The 25,931-nt window shown below is 42.2% G+C and overlaps 3 protein-coding genes across 6 annotated transcripts in view; 2 read left to right on the top strand and 1 right to left on the bottom strand.

Moving 5' to 3' along the window:
• The first annotated feature begins 1,831 nt into the window (after positions 1–1,831).
• Positions 1,832–12,593, top strand: PHYHD1 (phytanoyl-CoA dioxygenase domain containing 1). 2 transcript variants are annotated; one of them, XM_027869480.1, is made up of 12 exons: positions 1,832–2,127; positions 4,004–4,162; positions 7,127–7,202; positions 7,349–7,396; positions 7,938–7,993; positions 8,474–8,536; positions 8,920–8,941; positions 9,267–9,395; positions 9,514–9,630; positions 9,968–10,094; positions 10,259–10,398; positions 11,834–12,593. In XM_027869480.1, exons 1-11 carry the CDS (start codon positions 2,095–2,097, stop codon positions 10,302–10,304), a joined length of 876 nt encoding a protein of 291 aa, XP_027725281.1. In that variant the 5' UTR covers positions 1,832–2,094; the 3' UTR covers positions 10,305–10,398; positions 11,834–12,593. The 2 variants fall into 2 exon arrangements, with proteins under 2 accessions (XP_027725281.1, XP_027725282.1); XM_027869481.1 differs by lacking the exon at positions 4,004–4,162.
• A 107-nt stretch (positions 12,594–12,700) lies between these two features.
• Positions 12,701–15,234, bottom strand: DOLK (dolichol kinase). 2 transcript variants are annotated; one of them, XM_027869478.1, is made up of 2 exons: positions 14,987–15,234; positions 12,701–14,837 (listed from the first exon to the last, which is right to left on the bottom strand). In XM_027869478.1, exon 2 carries the CDS (start codon positions 14,732–14,734, stop codon positions 13,148–13,150), a length of 1,587 nt encoding a protein of 528 aa, XP_027725279.1. In that variant the 5' UTR covers positions 14,735–14,837; positions 14,987–15,234; the 3' UTR covers positions 12,701–13,147. The 2 variants fall into 2 exon arrangements, with proteins under 2 accessions (XP_027725279.1, XP_027725280.1); XM_027869479.1 differs by having other exon boundaries at positions 15,096–15,234.
• Positions 15,235–15,313: 79 nt separating this feature from the next.
• NUP188 (nucleoporin 188) overlaps positions 15,314–25,931 on the top strand; it is a 46,023-nt gene continuing 35,405 nt past the window's right edge. For both annotated transcript variants that reach the window (XM_027869432.1, XM_027869431.1), the window contains exons 1-6: positions 15,314–15,385; positions 20,527–20,581; positions 21,118–21,191; positions 23,439–23,523; positions 24,976–25,056; positions 25,779–25,823. In XM_027869432.1, coding sequence (XP_027725233.1) covers positions 15,354–15,385; positions 20,527–20,581; positions 21,118–21,191; positions 23,439–23,523; positions 24,976–25,056; positions 25,779–25,823 — 372 coding nt within the window. In that variant the 5' untranslated portion in view covers positions 15,314–15,353. The remainder of the gene's footprint in view (positions 15,386–20,526; positions 20,582–21,117; positions 21,192–23,438; positions 23,524–24,975; positions 25,057–25,778; positions 25,824–25,931) is intronic.

Genomic DNA, 25,931 nt, shown 5'->3' with positions numbered 1-25,931 from the left:
TTATATAATAGAATGTATAGTATATTGCAGATTTATATAATACAAAGTATAGTATAGTATATATTTATGTAATATGATATAACATATACTATACTGGATATTTGTATGATATAATACAGTATATGGTATATTGTATATATAATATATAATATGTTGAATATTTCTATAATATAATATACAGTATAGCATATATTTATATAATATTATGTCTATAATATGACAAGTATTATGGATATACTTGCCATACCTGTTAGAATGTAAGCTCCTTGCACTATGGATTTTTTCATGCTTTGTATTTCATTTGTATACCTGTGCCACCTACGTAGCTGGTGTCCTAGTGGATAGAACACTAGGAGTCGGGAAGTTGTCTGTTGTTGTTTAATTGTTTCCAAATCTTTGTGAACCCTTTCTTGACCCCATTCTGAGGCCTAGCAAATCTACTTCACCACCTAATTGCCCTTTGGAGTCAGGAAGATCTGAGTTCAAATATGACCTCAGACACTTGTTAGCTGTGTGACCTTGGGCAAGTCACTTAATCTCTGTCTGCCTCAGTCTCCTCAAATATGAAATGGGGTTAATAGTAGTACCTACCTCACAGCATTGTCAAGAAGATCAAATAAGATAATATTTGTAGAAAGTGCTTAGCATAGTAGGCACTATACAAATATTTATTTCTCCCCCCTCCCACAATCCCTGACTAGAACATAGTAGGTGCTTAATAAATTCTTGTTTGTTGATTTTTTAAAAAATGTTCTTTGAAAGAATCCACAGACTGTCCAGACTGTCCATATAGTAGTGTGCTAGCTAATGTTTAACCACTGGCTCTCTGGAGGAAAAACATATGCATGACACACTTTTAAGATTAATCTGCACTATTCACATTTTCTCCTTCACTTTCTTAAGTCTAGACAATCAACAAAACAATAAATCAAGCCCTGATTTGTAGTGTTTGACAATTCCTGGGTATAAATGCTCAGACTGAAAATTTAACAATTGTCTCTATTGACCTGATAAGAGCTGGCTGAAGCCCATCCCTGGGTCCATCACCTAAAAAAGGTTAAGAAGCTCTTGTATATCTGATATATCTGATCACTTGAGAAGAGAGATAGCACTAACAATGGGGAGGGGGAGAGATCAAGAAAGACTTTCCCATGACCTGAGCTCCAAAAAAAAATCTAGATAGGTGAGGGTGAAGACTGAGGACCTTCTAGTCATGGAAGACAACCCATGCAGAGGCTGAGTCCAGAAATCAAATGCAGAGTCTGGGGAAATGCAAGTAGACCCATTTGGCAATGACAAAATATTGGGGGGGGGCACCAATGTGAAATAGCTCTGGAAAGTTACATTGTAGCCAGATTGTCAAAGACTTGACATGTTAAATTTAGGAGTTTACATGTGATCCTAAAGCCACAAAGGAGCCCCTGAAGGTTCTTGAGCAGGGGAGTACCATGATCAGACTTGTGCTTTACAAGTTAAGAACTTCAGCTCAAAGCTCTCTTCTTATTCCCTCTTGCTTCCCAGTAGAGTTTAAATTTCTGACATCTGGGATCTGGTTTTGTACAGTCTTGTGCCTCCAATCCCCTTTATCCCGGGTGCCTAGTTTGGGTTTAGCACAAAGCAAGACCTTAGTAAATGTTTGATTTGGACAGATGTATAAATACATAATCCTTGAGTGGTTTAAAGGGCTGCAGCTAATTCCTGTGCTTTTTTTTAGGGCCACTGGAATTAGCTGTGGGGGCAAGGACTCTGATTGGTTGACCAGGGGCCACGCCCTGTTCTCCAAACGCTGAAAAGGGAAGTCGGATTGGGGACGGGGGGGGGGGGGGGGGTGGGGTCATCCCGTGTGGGCATCCACATTTAGCACTACAAAAGCCTGAGAGAAGCTTCAGCGGCTCTGGACCAGAAGGGACTGACCTGGGCAGGAGAGGGTGAAGCAAACCGCTGCTCTGCCCACCTCCTCCCCACTGCCACTGCCACTCCAACCCAGCCTGGAAGCTACTACCCAGGAGCCAGAACTCAGCTGCCTGTTCTGTTCCCAGAAAAAAAACAAAACAAGGACAAAAGAGGCCTCACCAGCCCGTCCCTTTGAGTCCCATGGCAGGCCTGAGCCCAACGCAGCTACGGAAGGTGGGGGAAACACTGGAGTGGTCACTGTTAAGGGGTAATGGGGACCCACAAGGCATGGGTTGGGGGTAGCGGGATGTGGTACCCTTGTTTAGCATAAATTTCCCTAGGAACTTCAGAGTTAATCCTCAACCTTTCCCTTCCTCACCCTCCCACTGCCACTGGAACTCAGCTTGTGCCCTAAGACCTCCCCCCCCCCCTACACAACTCGGAGTTTGCCAGGGACCTTGGACAGGGTTTCCGGAAGATTGGGATGTGAGGGTGCGGATGAGGGAGAAGTCGGGACTGGGGCCCAGGATTCCCCCCTGCTTCGATTGGAAGGGCCAGGAGAAAGAAAACAAAAAGCAAAAAACAACATTTTACTTGTGCGGAGCAGAAAGCTCTTGCCATCAGGAAGTGAGAGGAGTCGGAGCTCAGGGTGGGTGGAGTTAGGGAGAGACGGAAAGAGCCAGGGATGGGACCAGCTGCGCCTGGAAGGGAAAGACCATGCCAGAGACTTGGAGACAGGACCTTAAAGATCCTATAGACTAACCCTCTCATTTTACAGATGAGGAAAATGTCCATAGAGCTTAAGTCATTTGCCCAGCTGTTCAATGATAGAGCTGGAATTTGAATTTAGTTTTCTTGACTCCAAATTCAGTGTACTTCCCTCTGTATTAGGATGCTACCTAATCGTCCTGCTAGTTGGCAGTGGATAGGATGCAGTGCCTGGAGTCGGGAAGACTCATCTTCCCGAGTTCAAATCCAGCCTCAGGCACTTACTAGCAGTGTGACCCTGGGCAAGTCACTTAACCCTAATTGCCTCTGTTTCCTCTGGAGCTGGAGAAGGAAACTGCAAACCACTGAACAATAACCCAATCATCAGCAGCAGCATAGCACCACCATCAATAAGCATTCATTAAGCACCCCTTATGGAAGCAGAGTGGTAGAGTAGGAAGAGTCTTGGAATTGGAGTAAGCTGACACCTGAAATCAAACCTTGCCTGAGTTTACTAGCTGTGTGACCATGGACAAGTTATTTACCATCTTTAAGCCACAGTTTCTTCATCTGTAAGATGTAGCCAATAATACTATTATTTACCTCCCTCACAGAGTTGTTTTGAGGAACAAATGAGATAATACACTTTTTAAGCCTTAAAATGCTACAAGAATGTCAGTTATTACTAATATTGATATGTACCTAAATTTTTGCCAAGTACTAGGAATATAAAAGTGAATAGTATATAATCTCTTCCCTTAAGGAGCCTAAGTCTAGTTAGAGAAGGAAATGAGCATTTATTAAGCACCTACTACATGCTAAGCACTTCATAAATATGATCTCATTTGATCCTTACAACCACCTTGTGAGGTAGGTGCTATTATTATACTCATTTTACAGGTGAGGAAACTGAGGCAGATAGTGGTTAAGTGATTTGCCCAGGACCACACAACTACTAAGTGTCTTAGGGTCAAATCTGAATATCAAGTCTTCTGACTCCAAGCTCAAGTGCCAAGTGTTCTTTCCCCTATGCTGTATACCATATACTGTTGGTATATCTAGGCACAATGGATAGAACACTGGTCCTGGAGTCAGGAAGACTTGAGGTCAGAGTATGTCTGACAATTGGTCATTTGATCTCTATGTGCCTCAGTTTCCTTACTGAGGGATGAGAATACACATACAGAATGCCCCACAGAGTTGTCATGAGGAAAGCTGGCTTTGTAAACCTTCGGGTGATAGAAATGTGAGTTATTGTGTCATTTAATATATTTTATGCATGAATAAGATGAATGTAATGAAATTTTATAAATATAATAATATAATGAATCTCAGGCAGTTTAGGGGGGAGGGGGAGGTGAAGAGAGGTTCTGGTCTGAAAGAGGCTTCACCTCTCCCATAGTTCCAAGAGGATGGATTTCTGGTCCTGGAAGGGATATTTTCCCCCAAAGAGTGTGATATCATGAGGGAACAAATCCAGAAGATCATAGCAGAAATGGAAGTCCCATCTCACTGTCGTATTGAATTTTCTACTCAAGAAGAGGAACAGCTCCGAGCCCAGGTAGGAAGGTACTAGAATCCTGGTTTCCTGACTCTCACCATTGCACCACACTGCCCTCTCCTGGTCTTTAATATACACAGATCTCAGCTTCTCCCATGGCCAAATGAGAGCATTTTATATTAAAACCATAGAATTTTTAAATAGTTATTTTGGAGTGGCTAGAGAGTCAGTTGGCCTTGGAATCAAAAAGATGTATTTACAGTTCAGCCTCTGACAAATATATACAGGCTGTGTAGTCCTGGGCAAGTGACTTATTAACCTACTGGCACCCTAGTAAACTCTAAGCTTCTAAATGGTTGAGTAGGAATTGTTTTCCATCACTGAAGGGGGCTGCCTCACTGGGATTTCCCTGCAAGGATGCAATCCAGTCCAAAAAAAAAAAGTTCTCCGATTGTTTTTTGTATGGCCTAAATCCTATTTTATACTTCTCTTTACACCTAACAGCACTTAGCCCACTCAATCCAAAAGCATTCATTAAAGCACTTGCTATGTGCCAGGCAGTGTGTTAGGCAAAAATACAAATAAACAAACATCTATTCTCTCAAGGAACTTTCAGTCTAATACAAAGAACAATGTACAAATAAGATATTTAAGTTATATTGGAGATAATTAATAGAAGAAAGGCATTAACATTAAGGGAGACTGGGAAAGGCTTCTTGTAGAAGATGGGATTTTAGCTAGCAAAATGGCCTGGAGGTAGAGAGTGAAGACAACCCGGAACAGAGCCTGGGGTGAAGGGGGGTGGAATCTGTGGTTAGTGGGCATGACTTGGATTAAGATCCAGCAAAGGAAACTGAGAGGGACTAATCAGGTAGGTTGGGGGAGAACCAGGAGAGAGATGGGTCATGAAAACCTAGAGAGAGAGTATCAAGGGGAAGAAGGTGATGGACAGTGTCAAAGGTTGCAGAGGTCAAGAAGGATGAGGATTGAGAGAAGAGCCATTAGATTTGACAGTTTAAAGGTCATTGGTAACTCTGGAGAGAGTAGTTTCAGTTGAACAGTGAAGCTGGAAGTCAAACTGAAGAGAGTTAAGAAAAAAAAGGAAGTAGAGGCACTTACTGTAAATGGCCTTCTCAAGGAGTTTAGCCATGAAAGGAAGGATTTATATGGAATAATACTAGTGGGAATTAAAGGATCAAGTAACCGTTTTTTTAAGAATAGGGAGGGGCAGCTAGGTGGCACAGTGGATAGAATGCTGGCCCTGAAGTCAGGAGAACCTGAGTTCAAATTCAGCCTCAGGCCAAACACTTGACATGTACTAGCTGTGTGACCCTGGGCAAGTCACTTAACCCCAATTGCCTTAAAAAAAAAAAAGAATAGGGGAGACATGGACATGTTTGTAGGCAGTAGGGAAGCAGCCAGTAGACAGGGAGAGATTGAAGAGACTATCTTGCTTTTTGTCCTTCTATCCCTAGTGCCTTGCACAAAGCAGGAGTTTAGTAAATAATACAATATCTAGCATCTAAGGATAGCAAAACACTTTAAAAATATGATCTTCATTTGATCTTCATAACAACCTTGGGAGGCAGATAATCCCTATCCTATAGATGAGGAAACTGAGACAGAAGTTAAGTGACTTGCCCAGGGTAGGGGGTGAGGGTGGCGGGGAGAAGGGGAAGGAAAGGCCATCAACAACTGCTTAAATGTTGGAGGCAGAATTTGAACTCATTTTCCTGACTCCAGGTGCAGTATGCTATCCACTTAGCCACCTAGCGGACTCTAGCTCAATTAGGTTGAATGAGAGAGGAAAAATCCTGGAGTGGAAAAGGCACAAGACCTGGAATTCAGAGTAGGATCACCAAATTTTAAAACCTGGCTCCCCTCCTTACTATCTGTATATGAACCTTAGCAAAGTCTCTTTACTTGCCTATGGATAATCTGTAAAATGCAGAGAGGCTGTAGATCAGGGGTTCCTAACCATCTTTGTGTCTTGGACCCCCCCCCCCAAGCAATCTGGTGAAACCTATGACTTCCTTCCCAAAATAATGATGTAAGTGTATAAATTAAAATACATAAGATTGCAAAGGAAACTGATTGTATTGAAATAAAGATGTAATTTTTTTTCCCATCCAAGTTCACAGACTTCCTTGGAGTTTATCCCAGGTTAAAAATCCCTAGTCTAGCAAATTAATGATTGTCCCTTTGAGCTCTAAATTCTCTGATAATTGATGATAAAAAAATGCTGGTCTAGGAGCTACAGATACAGATTTTCAGAGTCATGAGCTTATGAGCACCTTGGGGGCTTAGTTCTTCCCCTCATCCCCTCCACATCCAGCTGAGTTCCTTTTCCCTGAGACAAAGATTATTGAAAATACTTTCAGTTTTAGGGACAGAAAAAAAAATCTTCCAACATTGTTAGAAGCTCCTAGTTCCCGAGTTAGTCACCCTCCCCCCTCCCAACACTTTAGCCTGAAGTCACACAGTGTCTGCTGTTCCTAGTCTATTTATCAGAATGAACAGCAGAACCCCTCTCTCTCTGCCCAGTGGCCCTTTCTCAAGATTCTGACTCTCAGAATTCCTGTAAGCTTTGGGTTCTCACTCAGAATCATGGTGCCTGGGCTCAGTCTATCTAACTGTGGAGAAGATACTATATTTTATCCCTTCCTACCTTACAATCTAGCCCAGAGCATCAGTGACTAAAACATTATCTTCTGAAAGGAGCTAGGATCAGGATCTAGACCAGGGTTCAGCGGAGGTCCCTAGCTAAGCAAGTGTCTAGCTCTATGCTGTCCCTTTGGAGTGAAGCATAAAAGAAGTACCAAGCCCCCACGAGCCCCGACACCACCCGCAGAACTGAAGAATTACATTTCAATCCTGGCTCTGCCACTAATTTAATGTGTGGCTTCAGACAAGTCCCAGACTCTTGAAAAATAAGGGAATTCATGATCTCTAAGACCCCTCACTTCTGGAGCATTACCAACACGCTGATGATTTGTTTCCCTCACTTCCCCACACCTCTCATAGGGCAATACTGACTATTTTTTGACCAGTGGAGACAAGATCAGGTTCTTCTTTGAGAAAGGAGTGTTTGACAAGGAAGGTAAGAAGTCGATAGGGGCAGGGGCTGGGCGATGCTTGAAGGGCTAGGGGGAGCAAGACAAATGAGTTCTTTTTTATCTTCTCTTATCTACTGAGAAATGGACTTTCAGTTTTTCCCTTGTTTGTATCATCTTTTTTATTTCATAGGCAATTTTCTATTCCGGCCAGAGATCTCTATCAATAAGATTGGGCATGGTAAGGATGGTTCTTGGATAGCCAGAGGCAGAGGGCAGGAAGCCCTGATGGGTCTCTAGGTACTTGTACACACTGTTCTTCCCTAGCCCTTCACACCAGGGGAGCTTGGTCTTTCCCTGGGGGGTGTTTCACCTTCTCTCTGCCTCCCCTTTTCTATAGTTTTCTAGTTACTTTTTGAATAGTAGGTATCAATAGCAGCCTGTGTTCATTTTCATCTGCCCCTGTGACAATTCTAACACTGAAGAAACTGCAGTCCTGTCCCAGTAGTGCTGGGGGCGAGTGAGCACTATGGGTCAGGGAGAGGTGTCTGGAGACTCCTGCTCCCCTTCTTCCTTCACAAACCCCTGGGTGGTCCTGGTTTTATCCTTCCCATCCCACACCTCTGGGGTGCTGTGGTCTGGGGGTTCCACATCTTGACCTGCCTCTAGCTTTCCTCGGTGGGAGGGTGGGGGTGAGGGTGGGAGAGGAAGAGGCAATGGATTAGGAGAACAGTTCAGATTCTGTCAGTATTAAGTCAGTCTCCTATCTCCTGTTCCTACAGCTCTCCATGCCCATAACCCTGTCTTTAAGAGTGTTACCCACTCATTTCAGGTACAGGTGAGTGAGGATAAGCTTCCTTAGATTTCTCCCCTGGGTGTCTTGAGCCCCTCCCCGTTAGTCTGACAAGAGCACAGGCCCCAGGTTGCTTTCATGGCTTCTTCAGCCTCATCCCAAAGTCCAGATAGCCTGGGGCTGATAATAGGAGGAACTCCTCCCACTACCACCTCCTTCACCTCCTAAACCAAAGCTGGCACAAAAATGGAGAGGATTCCCTGTGCCCCAGCACCTTTGTACTTTAAAAAGTATTATGTTATTCTCATGCTGTTAAGAAGAAAACAATGGATGCTCCCCTGGATCCCCCTACTCTTCCTTTCTCTCTCTGCCAAAGGGAAAGGGAGCAGTTTTAAACCCAGGCTAGAAGGGTGGGTAAGCAATGAGGCAGGGACAGCTCTATGAAGGTCTCCCGGATATGGGGTTAGTGGGATTCTGCGGAAATGCTGTCTTGGGTCTGAGTCAGTGAACTGAACTATTCCTTAGGAGTTGGTCAAGAGTCTGGGGCTTGAAGTACCTGTGATAGTTCAAAGCATGTACATCTTCAAGGTAAGCTTCCTACTTCCTACTATTCACTTTGGGGCCTTGAGGAAGTCTCCCTGGGATTGTTTGCCCAATTGCAAAATGCAAAAGGTTGTGAGGAACAAAGGATAACATAGGTACCAAAGCTTTTTGGAAGCAGCATACATATTTAAGGAATTGTAAGCAATAGCACTACTCAGTCCAATTTTAGAAGATTTTACAAGGAGGATGACATTCCCAACATCATGGGAGAAATTTTTTTTCTAAAATTTTAAATTGAGAAAAATACTTGTACCAAGAATGAAATGACCTTGGAAAATTCAAGATTTCCTTATTCCTCAATCTCTTCTCCCCATACCCTCCAATTCCTCTCTGTTCTCCTGTTTCATCAGACCTCCTCTCTCTTTCAGCAACCACACTTTGGCGGGGAAGGTGAGCTGTGCACAGGTTCCTGTTATAGCATGGTGCAAACAGTACATACATATTTGGTGATAAGGTTCTGAGGGGTGAGGAAATTAGCTCCCTGGCTCTTTGTGGGTAGGGCAATAGGGAACTATTTCTGAACCAGCCATAGATTACCATGGAATGAGGAAGGTTGTTCCTGATCGGGGGTGCTTTCTTTACCTGATGGTAAAGGAAAGGGGACAGGAAATGGATATTGGCTAAATGAAAAGGGAAAATTCAGCTTTGGGATCAAAAATGGGTGAGGGAGGGGGCCAGGGTATAGGCAGCCTAATCACAAGTTGGTGGGTTGTAGTCACTCCACACCAGGATGCCACCTTTCTCCACACTAAGCCACTGGGCCGAGTACTGGGTGTTTGGATCGCCTTGGAGGATGCTACTCTGGAGAATGGCTGCCTCTGGTTCATCCCTGGCTCCCACACTGGTAAGGGGAACCTCTGTAGAACATCTTCCCTTCTTTCTTGGTCTGCCCAGAGGGAAATTCATCCCATAGAGGATTTTGAGGCAATTCACCTGGCTGTTCTTCTTTGTGAACAACACAGGTGGCATTTCCCGGAGGATGGTACAGGTGCAGACTGATTCTGGGGGTTGCACCAACTTCATAGGCTCTGAACCGGTTTATGAGGAGAGTCGTTTCATCCCTACACCTATCCAGAAAGGTAAAGGTTCTAAAGGTTATTGCATGCCAGGCAGGAACCTGGGTTTTGGGTGATTATGTTAAGCAACTGGGTCCAACCACCCCAGAGTTGTCTCTGTGGGTGATCATGGTTTTAGGGAGATCATGGTTGTCCTTTTTGATAGCAACATTGGCCTTTTCTGCCCAAGGGGTGCAGCTGCTAGAACTGTTGAGAATTAAGCTGTTCCTATAATTTGTTGTTTTTGCCTTTGAGAGGTGCTCAGGTGATGGACTGGGGGTACATCCAGATAGGGAGACACAGACACTGGAATGGGACATGTTCAGGTACAGAAATGTGACCCTTTCATCCCTCCTGCCAGGGGGTCTCATCTTGATACATGGGGAGGTCGTTCATAAGAGTGAGCTGAACCGCTCCCCACATTCTCGCCATGCATACACCTTCCACATCATGGAATCCAAGGACACTCAGTGGAGCCAGGATAACTGGTAAGCCAAGGTGCCCCAGGAGTGTTGGACAGGCTGGCTCTTTTCCAGGGGCTATCCATATGCACTTCTTGCTTTCTCCAAACATTTCAGAGACCCTCAAGGCTACAAAACAACTGAAAATTTCAGCAGATTGCTCACGTCTCTCTTCCCCTCTTTCTCTTCAGGCTTCAGCCAACACCAGAGCTGCCCTTCCCCCTACTGTATACCTAATGCCAATCACCAAGATGGATTCCTCTGCTCTTTCAGATGAAGCCCTGGGCCTAACTTTTTGATACACCAAGTGGTTCCCTATGCTTCCCCAGAGGTAGGAGTGAAGTGTGTTACACTATCACTTGGACTTTCTAACCTAGGCCTGATACTTCCTCTGTGGAACATGACCCTTGTTCTTGTCCTGGACAAATGAGTACCTAGTATCTTTGCCTTTCTTCTTGGGGTCAACCCCTGGATAACCTTCAGACTCACCTGATAAAGAGGAAGAAAGCTGCCTGGTGTGTGGAGGTGGGGAAAGACTCTGGGGGAGGAGAGGTGGGGAAAGGGAAGGGGACATCAGTAAAGGTCATCTAGAGTGATGGTCATTGAATAAAAAACTACCAAATACACAGTAGGTACTTTCTGGTGTACTTTTATAAAACCAAGCAGCTTTGATTGTAAGAGAATAAAAATCTGTCATACCAAGCCTACCTAGCTTGTGCTAGAAGGAATGATTTAAGGGAATTTTATCACTAAGTTTGATGAAATAGAAAGAACTCTGGATTGAGTCAGCAAACTGGGATTCTAGTCCCACTCAGTCACTAATTCACTCTTCAATGTCAGGAAAGTCATCCCCTCTCTGGGGTTCAGTATTTGCATCTATAAAATGAGAACATTCTTTTTTGTTTTTTTTCTTGGCTAGGCAATGGGGTTAAGTGACTGCCCAGGGTCACACAGCTAGTAAGTGTTATGTGTCTGAGGTCATATTTGAACTCAGGTCCTCCTGAATCCAGGGCCAGTGCTCTATCCACTGTGACACCTAGTTGCCCCTTAAAATGAGAACATTCTTAAGCTACAAGGGAATGTCCACATTTATGATTAGGAATTTATGATTGGGTGTTGAGCACTTAGATGATTTCTGGTCACACACTGTAAGCCACTAATCAAAGTGACACGACAGAATTGAACAAACATTAAGAATTGGGTCCTTAGCTTAGCTTCTTGGGTAAGCTTTGCTTCTTGCTCTAATAGCTGCTCCCTTTAAGCCAAGCAAAATTCAGCCATCTTTCTGCTGAGCTTGCAGGAAAGATCTTTATTCAGACCAGGATTCCCAGCATAGCCAGAGAAGACACTGGTCCTCTTCAAGGGCAAGGAAAGGTAGGCTTTGAAGTAGTTCTCTTGGTCCCAGTATAAATTCTTAAGGGGAGACCTTCCACCATTCTATGGTTCTTGTCCTGAGAATCTTGGTGCTTACTGTAGTAAGAACCTTCTTGTTGTCAAGAGTAGGATGCTGCTTGAGTTAAGATAAATACAAGGATGCTATATTCTGCTGGAGCTGGAACAGGAGGAAAGCTGTAAACCTCAAAGTCACTTACTGACATATACTCTCGGCTTGCCCTGTCCCCTCCTACTGATATCTCTGGTAGACAGTTGTGAAGGGGAGAAGCTCTACAGGTGATGAAGTGGTAAGTGAAAAGGAAAAAATCACAAGTGATGGTTAGGATCTCATATTTTTTTTAACCCAAGAATTTTTTGTTTTTATTTTTCAGCCATTTGTGCCATGAATTCGTGGGGGATCGGTTTCAACAGCTCAGGTTCCTTGCCATTGGTTCTCACAAAGTATGCTTCTCTGGGTGGAGCAGGCTGGTGCTTCAGTTGAACCCAAGTGCCTTTTTCTTTGGCTTCCTTCTTCGTCTGATCATTTTCCTTTACCCGCTTCAGGAAGCTATCTCTGCTCTTAGAATGCTTAATATGCTCAATACACACATTAATTCTCTTGGCTAGAATCTTGCCCTTAACCTGTTTGTTTACAACAATGCCTACAGCAGATCTGTAGAGATGTTATTTATTTTACTGGTTCACAATTATCATTTAGGTCAGGAAGCACAGCTCTAGAACAGTGGTGTCAAAAATCAAATAGAAACAAGGACCGCTAAACTGTACGTAAGGATCCCTATAGACTGCATATTGACCTAGAAAACCATGTATTAACATCATCTATGTTTTATTGCATTTTTATTTACTTTGTTAAATATTTCCCAATTACATTTTAATGTGATTCAGCTGCACTCAGGAATATTATGGGTTGCATGTGGCCCTGTGATTTGGACCTCTGCTATAGAGTACTCTCCAGCTTCTCCCATTCTTCACAATTGACCCTCAATATCTATTCTATATCTTGTCTTAGTTCCTCTGCTACCTACTTCCACCCCTAGGTGCTCCTAATTTCCAAGTAACCAGCTATACTAATCCGGTTCTGATATTGTACCCTATGGCCCATTTAGGAGAAATAAATGGCATTAACTCAAATATTTACTCATTCACTCTTCTGCACTCCTCTCCCCCTTTACCCAGTTAAAACATTCTCATAAAGGTTACCAAAAGCTTCTCCCTCCACTATTTGCTCCTACAAAATCAAGTCCAGTAAGCAAAATCCAGTTTGCACAGTTCTGTAAATTATTAGGTATACATTATTCAAGATGAGAAGCTATTTTTCAAGGCTGAGTTTTTTATTTCTCTCACAAAAACTTTTTCAGCTCTCTGAATGGGCCCCATTGCTGCAAAGAATGTGTTTCCATGTGATTGAGAAAAATAAAATAAAAAATAAATGTTAAAAAAAATAATGCACTTCCACTGGAAACTCACTGGTATGTCCTTCCAATTCCTTCATCTGAAATGTTACCTTATTTTCAAATCAACAGAGCTGCAAGAGCAGCTTTGATTTTATTTTAAATCTTAATTCACTGCAAAAGTGAATCAGCTTTTCACCACCTGACCCATCATACCCAAATAGCTAATTGCTGACTATGGACCATATGCTTCCCTTCAACTCACTTCCTCCCAACATGATCTTTGCATGAAGGCTAAGCCATTAGCAGAATCTGGAGGTACAGAGGTAAAATAAGATTGTCTATTTGGGTTGTGTAGGCTTCCAGGAGGGAGACTATGCTGATAGACCCCAAAATCCAAGCATAGCTGGAGTTAAGGTCCACCCTACTATCAAAGATTAAGATCAAAGCCACAGAAATGATTTGAGCAAATATGGAAGTCATTGTCCCCTCAAAAGTCTTTAGAGTTCCTGGCCAATGGATCTCTCCCACTGTACTGCCAAAAATGGCAGCAATGGTGTCACCTACCCCCACAGCCAGCACTCCTGCATAAGGGACCAGAGCCCCAACCCCTCCCAGGCTACCCTTTGGGGCACAAGGTCTTGGGAATAGCCAGACAGGGAGAGACATGCCCAGCAGCAGGTAAATGTGAGTCAGGATGAGGGGGCCACTGTCCCTTTCGTCAAGGAAGAGGGAAAGCAGGTTCCTTAGAGTCTGGCCCAGGGGCTTAATTCGGAAGAAGCGAATATACTCAAGGAAGATAAAGACAGCCAGGCAGATCACAGCTGCAACATATAGCAGGAGTCGGTCAAATATGAGTCCTGGTATATAAGTAGCCACTATGATAAAGTGGAAATACTTCCGGGTAATTGTGGAGGCCTGATGCTTCTTTGACTCAGAAGACAATCTCTTAGCATTTTGGTACATTACAATTAGGCAGGCTGAAGCAGCCAGCAGGGACCAGTAGATGAGGAGGTAGATACGAGTTTCTGACTGGAATAGGAATTGGAAAAGCCAGAGCAAGGGGTTCTCCCGGATTAGGTGGTATAACCATGGCATGATGACACCAAGGCCCAGAACACCTGTCATTAAATGGAAGAAAAGAGAAGATGTCCAGTTTCCAGAGTCCATGAAGACAAAGAACATGGTGAAGAAGATACCCATGATAACCATCCCTACTACCACCACCAGGAGAAAGAAGTCTACTGGGTCTCCCCGGCCTTGAATAACATTTAGGGACCGCTTAATGAGCTGGTTGAGGACAAAGCTGATGCCCCCTAGGATGAGCAATGCCTCTCCTGGGGTAAAGCATCGGGGTAGCAGGTACAGCAGGATCATGTTGAGGTAGACAAAGATCAGCAGGACCTCAAGGACCTCAATCACCTCTGCCACACTCAGTGAGTGTTTCATGATGTAGATGATGACACTTCCAGCCAGACCAGAAATGACACAGGTGTTGGTGGGCACTGGTCTGGTGATGCCCAGGGCCAATACGGACAGGAAAAGTGCCAATGCCATGCCTGTGGCTGCCACCACAACGCCAAAGCGCTCAAAGTACACATTTCCTACGCCTTCACAGCGCTTCTTCATCACCACCCCCAGCAAAGGGATGACCATGGAGGCAGGCAGGAGTCCGCTGTTAGCTGTGGTCCTGAATTGAAAAACTGCAGCCCCCTGCTGGAGTAGCCTGTCCCACTTGTACTGGACATAGAAGGCCTGAACAGCTAGGGCCACAGCACACCAGGAATAGCGGTCCCATACTGAGGCATGGATGCTCAGCACCACTATAAACACAATGGCGGCTTCCCCCAGCATGGCCTTGCTTGTCATGGCTGCAGCCATTCGACTACTCTCAGGTTGGACCAGCGCTGCTATGTTTCCCTTCCACAAGGGTGGGGATTTGGATCATGGATGAAAAGGTGGGAGGAACCCTCTCTCTTGGAACCTGAGAAGGGAAGTATGCAAAAAAAAAAAAAAGAGCAACTGGTCGGCAGCTGCTTGCAGAGTACTCGTAGCGTCAGACAGCCTGGTGACACCCCTAGCCCCCGAGGAAGGGGCACGAATCAGTGACCCCAGAATAGACTTGAGACTCACTGTTCACTCTCCATCCACACTCAGGACGCGGGGAGGCAGTGAGAGAGGATGGTGGGGCGCGACCTCGCCGAAGGCAGCCCTGAAGCCGACACACCTCTCCTTTTCTCACCTCCTTTTCAGAGATGCAGGTCCAGCACCGTCTGTCCCTCAGCCACTTGGTCTTCCTGTCCTCAAACGAGAGTTTTCACCTCCCTGGGAGCCGCCATCTTGAGCCCTGAAGGTCACGTGACAGACGCCGTGCCAAAAGAGGGACATAGGCGGCTAGTAACCAACCTTTAGAGTATTCGGTCACACCCATACGTGGTCACGTGAGGCGGGCGGCCTAGCGCGGGCTATCCGCGCGGTCACGTGGGGGGGGGACGCGAAGATGGCGGCTGCCGCCGGCGGGCTCTGTGTGAGGTACGGGCCGGGAATTCTTAGTGCTGGATGGAGGGGAAGCGTGGAGAGAGGGAGCGGTGGTGAATGGAAGGCGGGAGGCAGAGAGAGGCCGAGATATTGAGGGAGTGGAGGAACCGGCGCTAGGGGTAGCGACGGTGGGGCCGGAGTGGCGGGCGATGAGACGGTTACTTTCAAACCGGCCCCCGTCCCGGGCATGAGGCCCCCCGCGCGCGGAAGGGCACTGGGAGGGGGGGAGTGAGGAGGCCTAGAGGCGAGTAGCCCCTCCTTCTCCTCGTGCGTGAGCGCGCTCGCCAGATCTCCCCCCCCCCCCCCCCTCCGCTGGTGCAGCAGTCCCCGAACTCCGGCGGGCTGGGGCTGCCCCTCCCGCCCGGGGGCGTGGATCTCTCCTGGGACCTCCCCCACCCCGCCACCTCCTACTCATCTGGCCCGGCAGAGGCAGGCCAATTGTGGGGAGCCTATCTGGCTGTCTGCAGTGAAGTTGCCTGCCGTCTTTTTTTGGAGACCGAGCTAGAGCGGCTGTCCTTGACAAATTCATTCATTACTTCAGCAAACTTTTATTAAGTGCTTGTTTTGTGCAAGGCAGTGTTCTGTGCAGTGGAGAAGGGCAGAAAAAGATTAATTTCAACAGGTTTTAAGTGCAAAAAAATTTTTATTATGTTCAAGGTTCCCTTCATTAGGAGAGATTCACTAGGGGAGTCTGTTCAGCAAACACAGGTGCATGGTAAGTGTAGGCCATTGTTCTCAACACTAAGGAAGATTTTTTTAAAAGGACTTAGTTGGAAAAAAGAGATATTTATTCAGGTACTAGGCTCTGAGATTCGTAGTATTTTGATGAATCTTTGACTTCATCAGTGTGGGTAACGTAGAAGGCAACCTCTCCACCCTCCACATCCTTGTCCATATGTTACCATAAGTCCTCTACAGAATGTCCATGGAAGACACTGTAATGTTTCCCTTGGTGGTTTTAATACCTGTAGAATTGAAAGAGGCCACCAAACTGGAAAGGATTTGTGTTTCACTGATATTGTATAAAGAGCCCCATCTCTGGAAGCAGAGGACCTACGTTCAAGTCTCATGGCTGATGCTTACTGTGTAACTTTAAGTTACTTATCCATCCTGGGATTCAGCTTCCTCATCTGTAAAAGGAGGGGATTTGATTTGCTTTGACTAGATAGTCTCTGAGATATCTTTTAGGTCAAGATCTATGAACTGTGTTAGACTGTGGTAAGACTGTTATCAGAGTGCCGCCCTCACTAAGTATAGAAAGGTTTGGATATCAGGTAATGAGTTTTTTCAGCTATTACAACTCAAAAAACATCCATCATATTGTGCTGGAAAAAGAGGAGGGATTTGAGATCATAGGATCATAAATTAAGAGTTTGAAGGGACCTTAGAGCCTATCTAAAGTCCAGTCCTTTCATTTTACAGATTAGGAATCTGAGGCACAGAATTGAAATGATCTGCCCATGGACACACAGCTAGTAAGAGTCTAAGGTGGGATTTGAACCCAGGTCTTCCTGAGTTGAACACCCTACCTAGAGATCTTTGCTGAAGGTAGAAGTTCCCATTCTCATGAGATCTTGGATCCTTTGGCTATTTTAATGCATCTGTGACCTGATTGATGTAGAGTTTCCTTCTATGACTCTTGATCATGTCCTCCTGTGAGATTCAGTGCTTCCTATGTTCAGGGTGCTATGCCAGGCTCTAGAGATAAAAAAGATGAAAAGAAAGGCATAGTCCCTCTCTCAAAAAAGTTTACAGTCTAGTAGTCAGTAATACATAGTACATGATAAGTAGAAAGGAGAGGTCCATATTGAGTTCTATGAAAAATATGAGGAGAGAGTAATCAAGGAAGCTGACTTGTAATAGAAATCTGAATGTGGCAAGTGCATAAAATGGGAAGTTAGCCGTGGGACCTTCTCTTGCAGGTTATCATAGCCCTCTGTGCCCGGATTTGTATCAGAGACTTTGTGGCAGTTGTCTTACCCTGTTTAGTTTTTTGTGTGATGTTACAGTAGCCAAGATCAAGATTCCTTCATCCTCTTTGTTGATATGTTTTATAACCGTTGCAGAGCCTAGGTGTGAAAGTTATGCTTCAAACACCTCAAGTTTCCTTGTAGATCAAGGCATGCTATTTTATTAAAAATATGTAAAAGAGTTACTACTGAACTACTTGTTGTTTAGTTGTTTCAGTTGTATCCAACTCTTCAGTATCCCATGTGGGGTTTTCTTGGCAAAGGTACTGGAGTGGCTTGCCATTTCCTTCTCCAGCTCATTTTATAGATGAGAAAACTGAGGCAAACAGGGTTAAATGATATGCCCAGGGTCACACAGCTAATAACTGTCTGAGGTTGGGTTATTGAACCCAGGTCTTGCTGACTCCAGGACCAGAGCTCTATCTATTGCACCATCTGCTTGCCCATTAAACTACCTATCAGACTCTTATCAGAACCCTAGAAGTGATACCACTAACTCAGTAAAATGTATTTCTAGTCATGGAGTAGCTTGTGGTCTATATTAGAATTAGCTCTCCATTCTGTTGTTCAAGATAAGCCTCTTTTCAGGAAAAACGCTGCAGCTCCTTCTTAAAATGTCTAGGTTCTTAGACCAAAAGTTGAAAAACCTAGGTTATATTTCTGATAGTTTTTGCCTGACTGAGTGCTTTACTATTATTTTTAGTTAATTTATCTTTAGTTTTCAGCATTCAGAGGAAACAAAACAAAACAGCAATGCAAGTGTCTAAGACATCTCCAAAGCTCTCATGATGGAAAATACTATCTATATCCAGAGAAAGAATTGTGGAGTTTGAATGCAGATCGAAGCATACTATTTGCTCTTTTTTTTTTTCCTGTTTTGTTTTGTTTCCTCTTTCTGGTGGTTCCTCCTATTGGTTCTAATTCTTTCTTACAACATGACTAATGTGAAAACATGTTTAATAGGAATGTATATTTATAGCCTATATTAGATTGTGTACCATCTTGGGGAGGGGAGGGAAGGAGGGGGAGAAAAATTTAAAACTCAAAAGCTTATGGAAGTGATTGTTGATAAATCAAAACAAATAAAATATCAAATTAGCTAAATTAATTAATAAAAATAAACAATTAAATAATAAAATAAAAAGTAAAATGGAATAAAATAAAAAATAAATAATAATAAAAAAATTTTAAAATGAGGGTATAGACTAGTTTGCCTCTGAGTCTCTTTCAGCTTTGGGTCTGTGCTCCTATGATAGGTCACATGGAGTGTTTTGTTTTGGGCTTAGAAGCCAGGAGATTTGGGGTTTCTTTTGTAAAATACTTATGTAAGGTACACCTTTATTTTACTAATATGATAGACAGTGTGGAGTAGTGGAAAGAATGCTAGACTTGGGGTCAGGAAGACCTGGGATTGAATCCTGTCTCTGACACTTACTAGCTGTATGACCATGGTTAAAATCATTTGATCTCTCTGAGCCATAGTTTTCTCATTTCTAAAATGGGGGATAATAATTCTTGTGATACCTGCTTCACAGAGTTCTGAGATCCAAATAATTTAATGTGTATAAAGTGCTTTGCAAACCTTAAGGCACTATATAGATGTCAGCTATTATTAATATTCTTCTGATTATCATTGAGCAATGAATTTGGGCATGCTTCTTGTGATGGGTAGAGAAAACTCAGTGAGGGGAAGAGATAGTAATATCTGATGCTTTTTCCTTGTGAGTATCAGTCCTTAGGAACCAAATACAGATTTTTTAGATATGTTTCAGATCTCTTTCAGATCTCCTTAATTTGAAAATTCTGAAAATTGTCTTTCAGACTGGAAAGATAAATTTCTATTATTTATATTCTATTTCAGTGATCCATGTGGGTACTTCTTTACCAATGTAAATCAAAAGTTCTCCATACCTTAGTAGAAGTTTGTGTGAGTTGCTATTGCCAGAGAACCTCATCACTTTGATGGCCAGCCTCCTGGTGATGAACCTCTCTAAATTCAGCTAGGATGGTCTTTAAATGACAACAAGACACATTATCCAATCCATGCATTGATCCAAGAAGCTTTTATAAAATATCGTTCCCAAACTTTTTATTCCTCTTCATATAGTCTCCTGAGGGGCCGGTATGGTAGGACACATTTTAAAATTTAATTCTAGATTGAGTGGCAAAGTTGTGTAGTAGATAGCTGGCCTCAAGAGTCAGGAAGGCCTGGGTTAAAATCCCATCTCTGATATATGCTGGCTGTGTAAACCTGGACAAGACACTTAACGTCTCATGGATTTATACTCAGCACTCTTAAGAGACTAAAATTTGTAGCGAAGGTGTTGACCTGCATTGGTAGAGGAAGTATCCTCACCTAGGAATTTCATATACCAATGAAATCACAGGGTCCAGTCTCTCCCTAATTCTGGGATGTTTAAAAAAAAATTATGTTTCCTGAATGACCAAAGAGGATATTTCCAAGAGATATAGAACCAGTGACAGGCAACGTGAAATATGGATAGAGAACTGGCCGTAGAGTAAGGAACATCCATGTTCTAATCCTTTTCTTGACACATATTAGCTGTGTTAATGTGGAGTAAGCTCTCAATGCCGACTTCTCAGTTATAAGTTATGGACAGATGCTGAGCTATCTTGGTAGAATTTTCCACACTGGAAATTCCCCACAGAATTGAAATCACAGGTCTGAACCAAAAAAAGAAAAAACCAACATGATTCTCCTTTTACAATCGGCTCTGCAGTTATAATGTTTGTTTTTTTAATTTAATTTTTTTATAATGGGTTTTACAGTTTGATTAATATTGCTTTCCAGAAGTGAATGGGACCCTGAACATACGTTGTTTCCTTTTCCAGTCTTATTTTTCATTGGTTGTTGAATGTTACTGGAAGAAACCAGATACAGGTATAAACCAGGGCAGTTTCATAGTGCAGAACAATCTCAACTTAAGTAAAAAAGGCATCCAAAGTCTTATTCATCTCATTTTTAGCAAGAGCTGACTATTACTCAGAACATCAGAACTTCTATATTTTGTTTTGTTTGTATTCTGAATGTCACAGTTAAAAGCTGATTTCGATATATTTTGAACTTTTTGTTCAAACGACCAGCTTTGCCTTCCTTAGTTGAAAATAGCAAAAATTACCTGTTGATTTTATCTTTTTATCCAGGAGCAGTAGAGAACTGTGGACCATTCTGCTTGGAAGATCAGCTCTGAGAGAACTAGTAAGTTAATAAGAACTAATAAGAAACTAGTAAAAATAAGTAAATAAATAAAAGAGAAAAAATAAAAAAGACACTAGTAAGTTTCTTAAAATATTCACCAGCATCACTCATTCTCTATTTCCCTCTTCCTATGTCGGTTAACATTTTGGCTTCCCCACTTTCTTAGCTCAAGTGATTCTCTTTAAAAGAGATAACAGTATTATTTGACTTTTAGTTCAGGGGGGAAGGAGGGGGAGTGTTGCAGGGGAATTTGCTTTCTCTGTATCCTAAGGAATATTCTTAGAGGAAATCAAGTCTGTTTCTAACCCCAGGATGCAATTTCTTTTCTCTTTGTCCTTGTGTCCTTCCTACACTCTGGCTGACTGAGTAGCTCCTTTAAATCATAATGGCTGTGGTCTGTAAGAAATATCCTTGCCCATACTCAGTTAAAAAGTTTTTCCTTCTGATTCTTTGGTGACAGGTGATACATTAAAAATAAATATGATGCTGGTAGCCCTTCAGCATTGTGGTTGCATTATTGCTTTGCTCTCTTTCAGAATCAGATTGAGTCAGAGTTGAATAAACACTGGCAGCGGCTGCTAGAGGGACTTTCATACTACAAACCTCCCAGGTGTGGTATATTCTTAAAATATCTTTATTATACATAGTATTTTATGACAGGCACTCAGTCAGCAAGCATTCATTACGTGCTTCCTTTGTGCCAAGCATTGTGCAGACGTAGCATGGAATGATGATGGAGAGTTGTCCTTGAGACCAGGAAGACCTAGGTTCTAAATTTATGATCTTGCTTCTGATACATACTGGCTTTGTGATTCTTGGTAAATCACTTTACCTCTCAGGCAAATCTCTCATTCGTCTAAGACTATAAGTTGCATAGAAAGTACCAACCTTCTAGGAGTTCCCTACACCAATGAAATCATAGGTCCAATTCCTGTCTCTATACAGAGTGTTCTGCAATTTTCATGGGTTTCATGTATATTATTTCAAATTATCTTCACAACAGCTTTCTGAGAAAACCTGGGGTTATTATCTCCTTTTTACAAATGAAGAAACTGAAGCCTGGAATGGTTAATAATTATTTGTATAGCACTTCCATAATTTACAAGACATGTTGTAGATATTTTCTCATTTGAGCTTTCCATTAGCCTAGTAATGCAAGTATTATCTCCATTTTGCATATAAGGAAACTGAGGTTCAGAGAGGGTGAGACTCACAATGAGTACTTGGTAGAGGGGGCTAGTGAAGTGAAAGAGCGCTGAATTTGGACCTGAGTTTGAATCTTGGCTCTGCTGCTTAGCACTTGTGTCATCTTGGACAAGTCATTTAAGCTTCTCTGAACTTCATTTTCCTCCTATCTCTCTAATTCCTACTCTATTGTTCTTGCTAATATACAATGCTCCCACTCTCTAATTCAAGGGTTCTTAACTTGGGGTCTGTGAACTTTTTTTGTTTGAACATTTTGGTTACTATTTCAATATAATAGATTTCCTTTGTAATTTTATGTATTAAATTTATATGTTAAAAACGTTTTGGGGTATCCATAGTCACCAGATTGTCAAGGATCTATGACCCCAGAAACATTAACAATAACAAACAAGAACATTCTAATTGGACTCTACTAGTAGCTAGCTTATATCATATTTTTCTGTATTATCTGAATGTTCAGGTCAGAGATAAAAAGTTTTATTATGAGGCTAATTGGCTCACTAGTTTTTTTATTTATAATTTAAAAAAATTTTAAATTTAAATACAAAATAGGCAAGAAAAATAAAGCAGACTTAAATACTAAAACTAAAATAACACAAAATAAGGAAAGAATAAAGTATTGCCATGTGCACAGCAGAATGTGAGAGGATTCAAAATATACAGCAATAAATGTCCATTTCAGGAAAGCCTATATAATAAATACTGTGCATTGTATTGAAAGCTATCCATCTTTTCTTTGCTTCCTTGTAAGTTTTCTTTTGTTATCTGCTGTGCACTTTTTACTTTCTTTTTTCCCTCTTCTTCTCTGCCCCCTTCCCTCCCCTAGGCTACAGTTAAGTGCAGATATATTCATAGATATAGATACATACATATAATATACACATATATACACATATATACATATATACACACACATATGAATATATATACACATATATAGACATACACACAGATATACATATATACATATACACACATACACCTGTATGTATATATACTTCACTATTTTTCTTAGATAGAAATATCTTAGATATTTTTCTCAGAGGTTCCTTTGACAGCACTCTAGAAGTCCGTTGTGGTACTGATGTCAAGAGACAATAATTAGACCAGTGTTTCAAACTTTCCGTAGTTAGAACTTTTCTGTAAGGAGGAGAACGTGAGACTTTTTCATTTGACTTGTAGCTTCTGTATGTGTTGACTGCCCCATTAGAATGTCAGCTCCTTGAAGACAGGGGCTATGTTAGTTTTTTGTTTGTAAGCCTAGCACTTAGCACAGTGCTTTGCACATAAGAAGCATTTCATTTAATATTTTATTCATTTGACATGTAGGATGACCGACTTGATGATGTTTTGAAATTAGATGATTTTTGCTTAAATAAAAATCTAATTATACGCATGAGTTTTGATTTCCATCAGGTTAGAGAGAAGCACCAGCATTATTTTTGTGGTAGGTATTATGTAGGTGGATTTTGTTTTGTTTTGTTTGTTTTTTTGTTTTGCATTTCTAGTGTGCTTAACTCCTCTGTATGTGAGAGGTGATGCTAATTTAGAAACTTGTTTTTAACAATAGTAAGTTATATTTTACATCCAGTTGTGTTTTTGTCATTGAGAGTTACAGAACATGAATAAAAGTGTTGTGTTTTTTTCATAGTGCAAGTTCAGCAGAGAAAGTGAAAGCTAATAAAGATGTGGCTCCACCACTGAAAGAGCTGGGGCTGAGAATCAGCAAATTTTTGGTGAGAAAAACCTTAGCTTCAAAATATTCTTGTATGAATGTCTGTGTATTGTGTCAGAAAATAGCCATGTTTCGGGCTTTTGAGATTAAAATCCCAACCTCCAGCTTACTTCTTCCATTTATTGTATTTCAAGGACACTGTCTGAGCATATGTATCATTTGGTCTTTAGCTTCATTAGCTTATAGTTAGTATCAATTTCATATGAATTTCAGAAATGGAGAATGTTACATCTTTTAATGATTGTGACACTGGCTTGCTTGCTACAATTTAAACTTTTCTGGCTAAAGGAACAAAATTGTTTCTGACATTCACATAATGCTACAAAGGGAATATCTTTCTTAGGAAAGAAGACAAAAGAACAGTTGAATAGTGAGACCTTGTCTCCTTAAATTCTTGGAAGAGAAGAATATCTGTGTCCCATGATCTGTGGTCTTTTAAAAAAAAAATTTATGGAAGTTTGCTCATTGGTTGCTAATAGCTTTTGTTCATTCCAAAGAACAAACCCTGGGCTATTATGTATTCTTTTTTGGGAGGTTAGAAGGAAGGAGATTGTGTTTCCCTGTCTTGCCCAGACCGGAAGTACAGTGGCCATTCATAGCCCCAATCCCATTACTAATTGACTTGGAAGCTTTAACCTGCTCTGTTTCCAGCCTTGGCCCATTTGCCTCTCCATAGGCAGACTGGTGCCTAGGCCTTGCTCCTGGGGCTTACCATATGGGCCTGGACTTAATGTAGACGTCCCATTGGCTTTAGTCCTACTGCAGTTTAGAAATGCAGAGCTCAAGTGCTTTACCTGCTTCAGTTTCTCCAGTAGCAGGAATTACAAGCATGTGTCACCATACCTGATTTTGCTAGGGAGCACTGAACTTGGAATCAGGAAGACTTGAGTTCAAATCCAGTCTCAGACACTTACTGCCTGTGTGACCTTAGGCAAGTCACTTATCCTCCGTTTGTCTCAATGTCCTCATCTGTAAAATGAGGATAACAGCAGTACCTACCTCCCAGGGTCATTGTGAGGATCTAACAACAACAATAATAATAGCTAATGTCTACATAGCGTTTACTGTGTGTCACACACTGTGCTAAGTCCTTTACAATTATTATCTCTGTTGATCTTCACAACTGTGGGAGTTAGGTGCTTCTATTATTTCCATTTTACAGATGAGGAAATGGAGGCAAATAGAGGTTAAGTGACTTACCCCGGGGCCACAGAGCTAGTAAGTGTCTGAGACTGGAATTGAACTCAGGTTTTCCTGACTCTGTGTCTAGTGCTTTTGCCCACTGTGCTACCCAGCTGCCTAAATAAGATAATAATTGTAAAGTGCCTAGCACAGTGCCTGGTGCATAGTAAGTGCTATTTAAATGTTATTGTTGTTGTAATTATTCTCTTTTGTGGTTTCTTTGGTGAAATGGCTATTGGTGATTTGCTGTCATATATTCTCTCTGTTTCAGGGCCTTGATGAAGAGCAGAGTGTGCAGTTACTTCAGTGTTACCTTCAAGAGGACTACAGGGGGACCCGGGACTCACTAAAGGTTTGTAGTTGTGTCCACTTCTGACCTTTCATTCTCTCTCGTTTCTGATAGTCTTCACTCAAGTTCTCCCCTGATGCCTTATTGTAGAATGGGGGTGACCCTGGGTAATTAGAGACTGTATTAGTGGAGTACAAGTTGTGGTAGGATTTGAATATGGCCCAATGATGGATTGCATGTCTGTTGTCCAAGGACTAGCCTAGCTAGGTTCAGAGAGACTCATTGCCAGTTGCCTACAAGGTGATGAATTTTGAGCTGCAGCAACCCTTGAAGACTGTCTACTCAATTATAGAGATGTTGCAGTCTGCATCAGGAATAGTACCCACAACAATGGTGGTGGTAACCATAACTACGTAACTAGATCGTTTAGAAGATTGGCAGCAGTTGTATGCAATGTCAGACACTAGTAGTTGTATGTAATGGAAGGAACCTAATTTAAATCATTCTAAGGAAACATTTTAAGCTTTCAGAGATTCTACGATATCTCAAGCTGAGGTCTGTTTCTTGGACATTAAGGTCAGGAAGACCAAAGGTTGATGAGGCAAGTGGAGTATACTCTTAGATACTTGAGGGTACAAAGATGTTCTCTAGGGTTGCCAAGATGACGATTACAAACGTTTTGGTTAAGAAATAAATTAAAGTTATCCTCAATGTCTGGCATTGCTTTTAGTACTATGTGATGTCTGCCAATAAGATTATTTATTTCCTGTTCGTTTCTCTTACAGACAGTACTGCAAGATGAGAGACAGAGCCAGGCCCTGATTCTGAAGGTCAGTAGTGGTAACTGTTTTCACTCTTTTTAATAAAATTGGCTGTCAGAGCCTTTAGTTTGATCGCCCTCAACATTCGGGATTCCTGCCATTTGCTGGACCCTAGTT

Source organism: Vombatus ursinus, unplaced genomic scaffold (assembly GCF_900497805.2).
Source record: "Vombatus ursinus unplaced genomic scaffold, bare-nosed wombat genome assembly UNPS02014793.1, whole genome shotgun sequence".
NCBI lineage: Eukaryota > Metazoa > Chordata > Mammalia > Diprotodontia > Vombatidae > Vombatus > Vombatus ursinus.
This window is presented reverse-complemented; position numbering and strand designations above follow the sequence as displayed.

Bases quoted from the DNA above. Each gene is read 5' to 3' on its own strand.
- PHYHD1 (XM_027869480.1), top strand. From the start codon at position 2,095: ATGGCAGGCCTGAGCCCAACGCAGCTACGGAAG. The intron at 7,397-7,937 runs GTAAGGATGGTT...CTGTTCCTACAG, and splicing joins TATCAATAAGATTGGGCATG to CTCTCCATGCCCATAACCCT. The intron at 8,942-9,266 runs GTGAGCTGTGCA...GGTGGGTTGTAG, and splicing joins ACCACACTTTGGCGGGGAAG to TCACTCCACACCAGGATGCC.
- DOLK (XM_027869478.1), bottom strand. From the start codon at position 14,734: ATGGCTGCAGCCATGACAAGCAAGGCCATGCTGGGGGAAGCCGCCATT.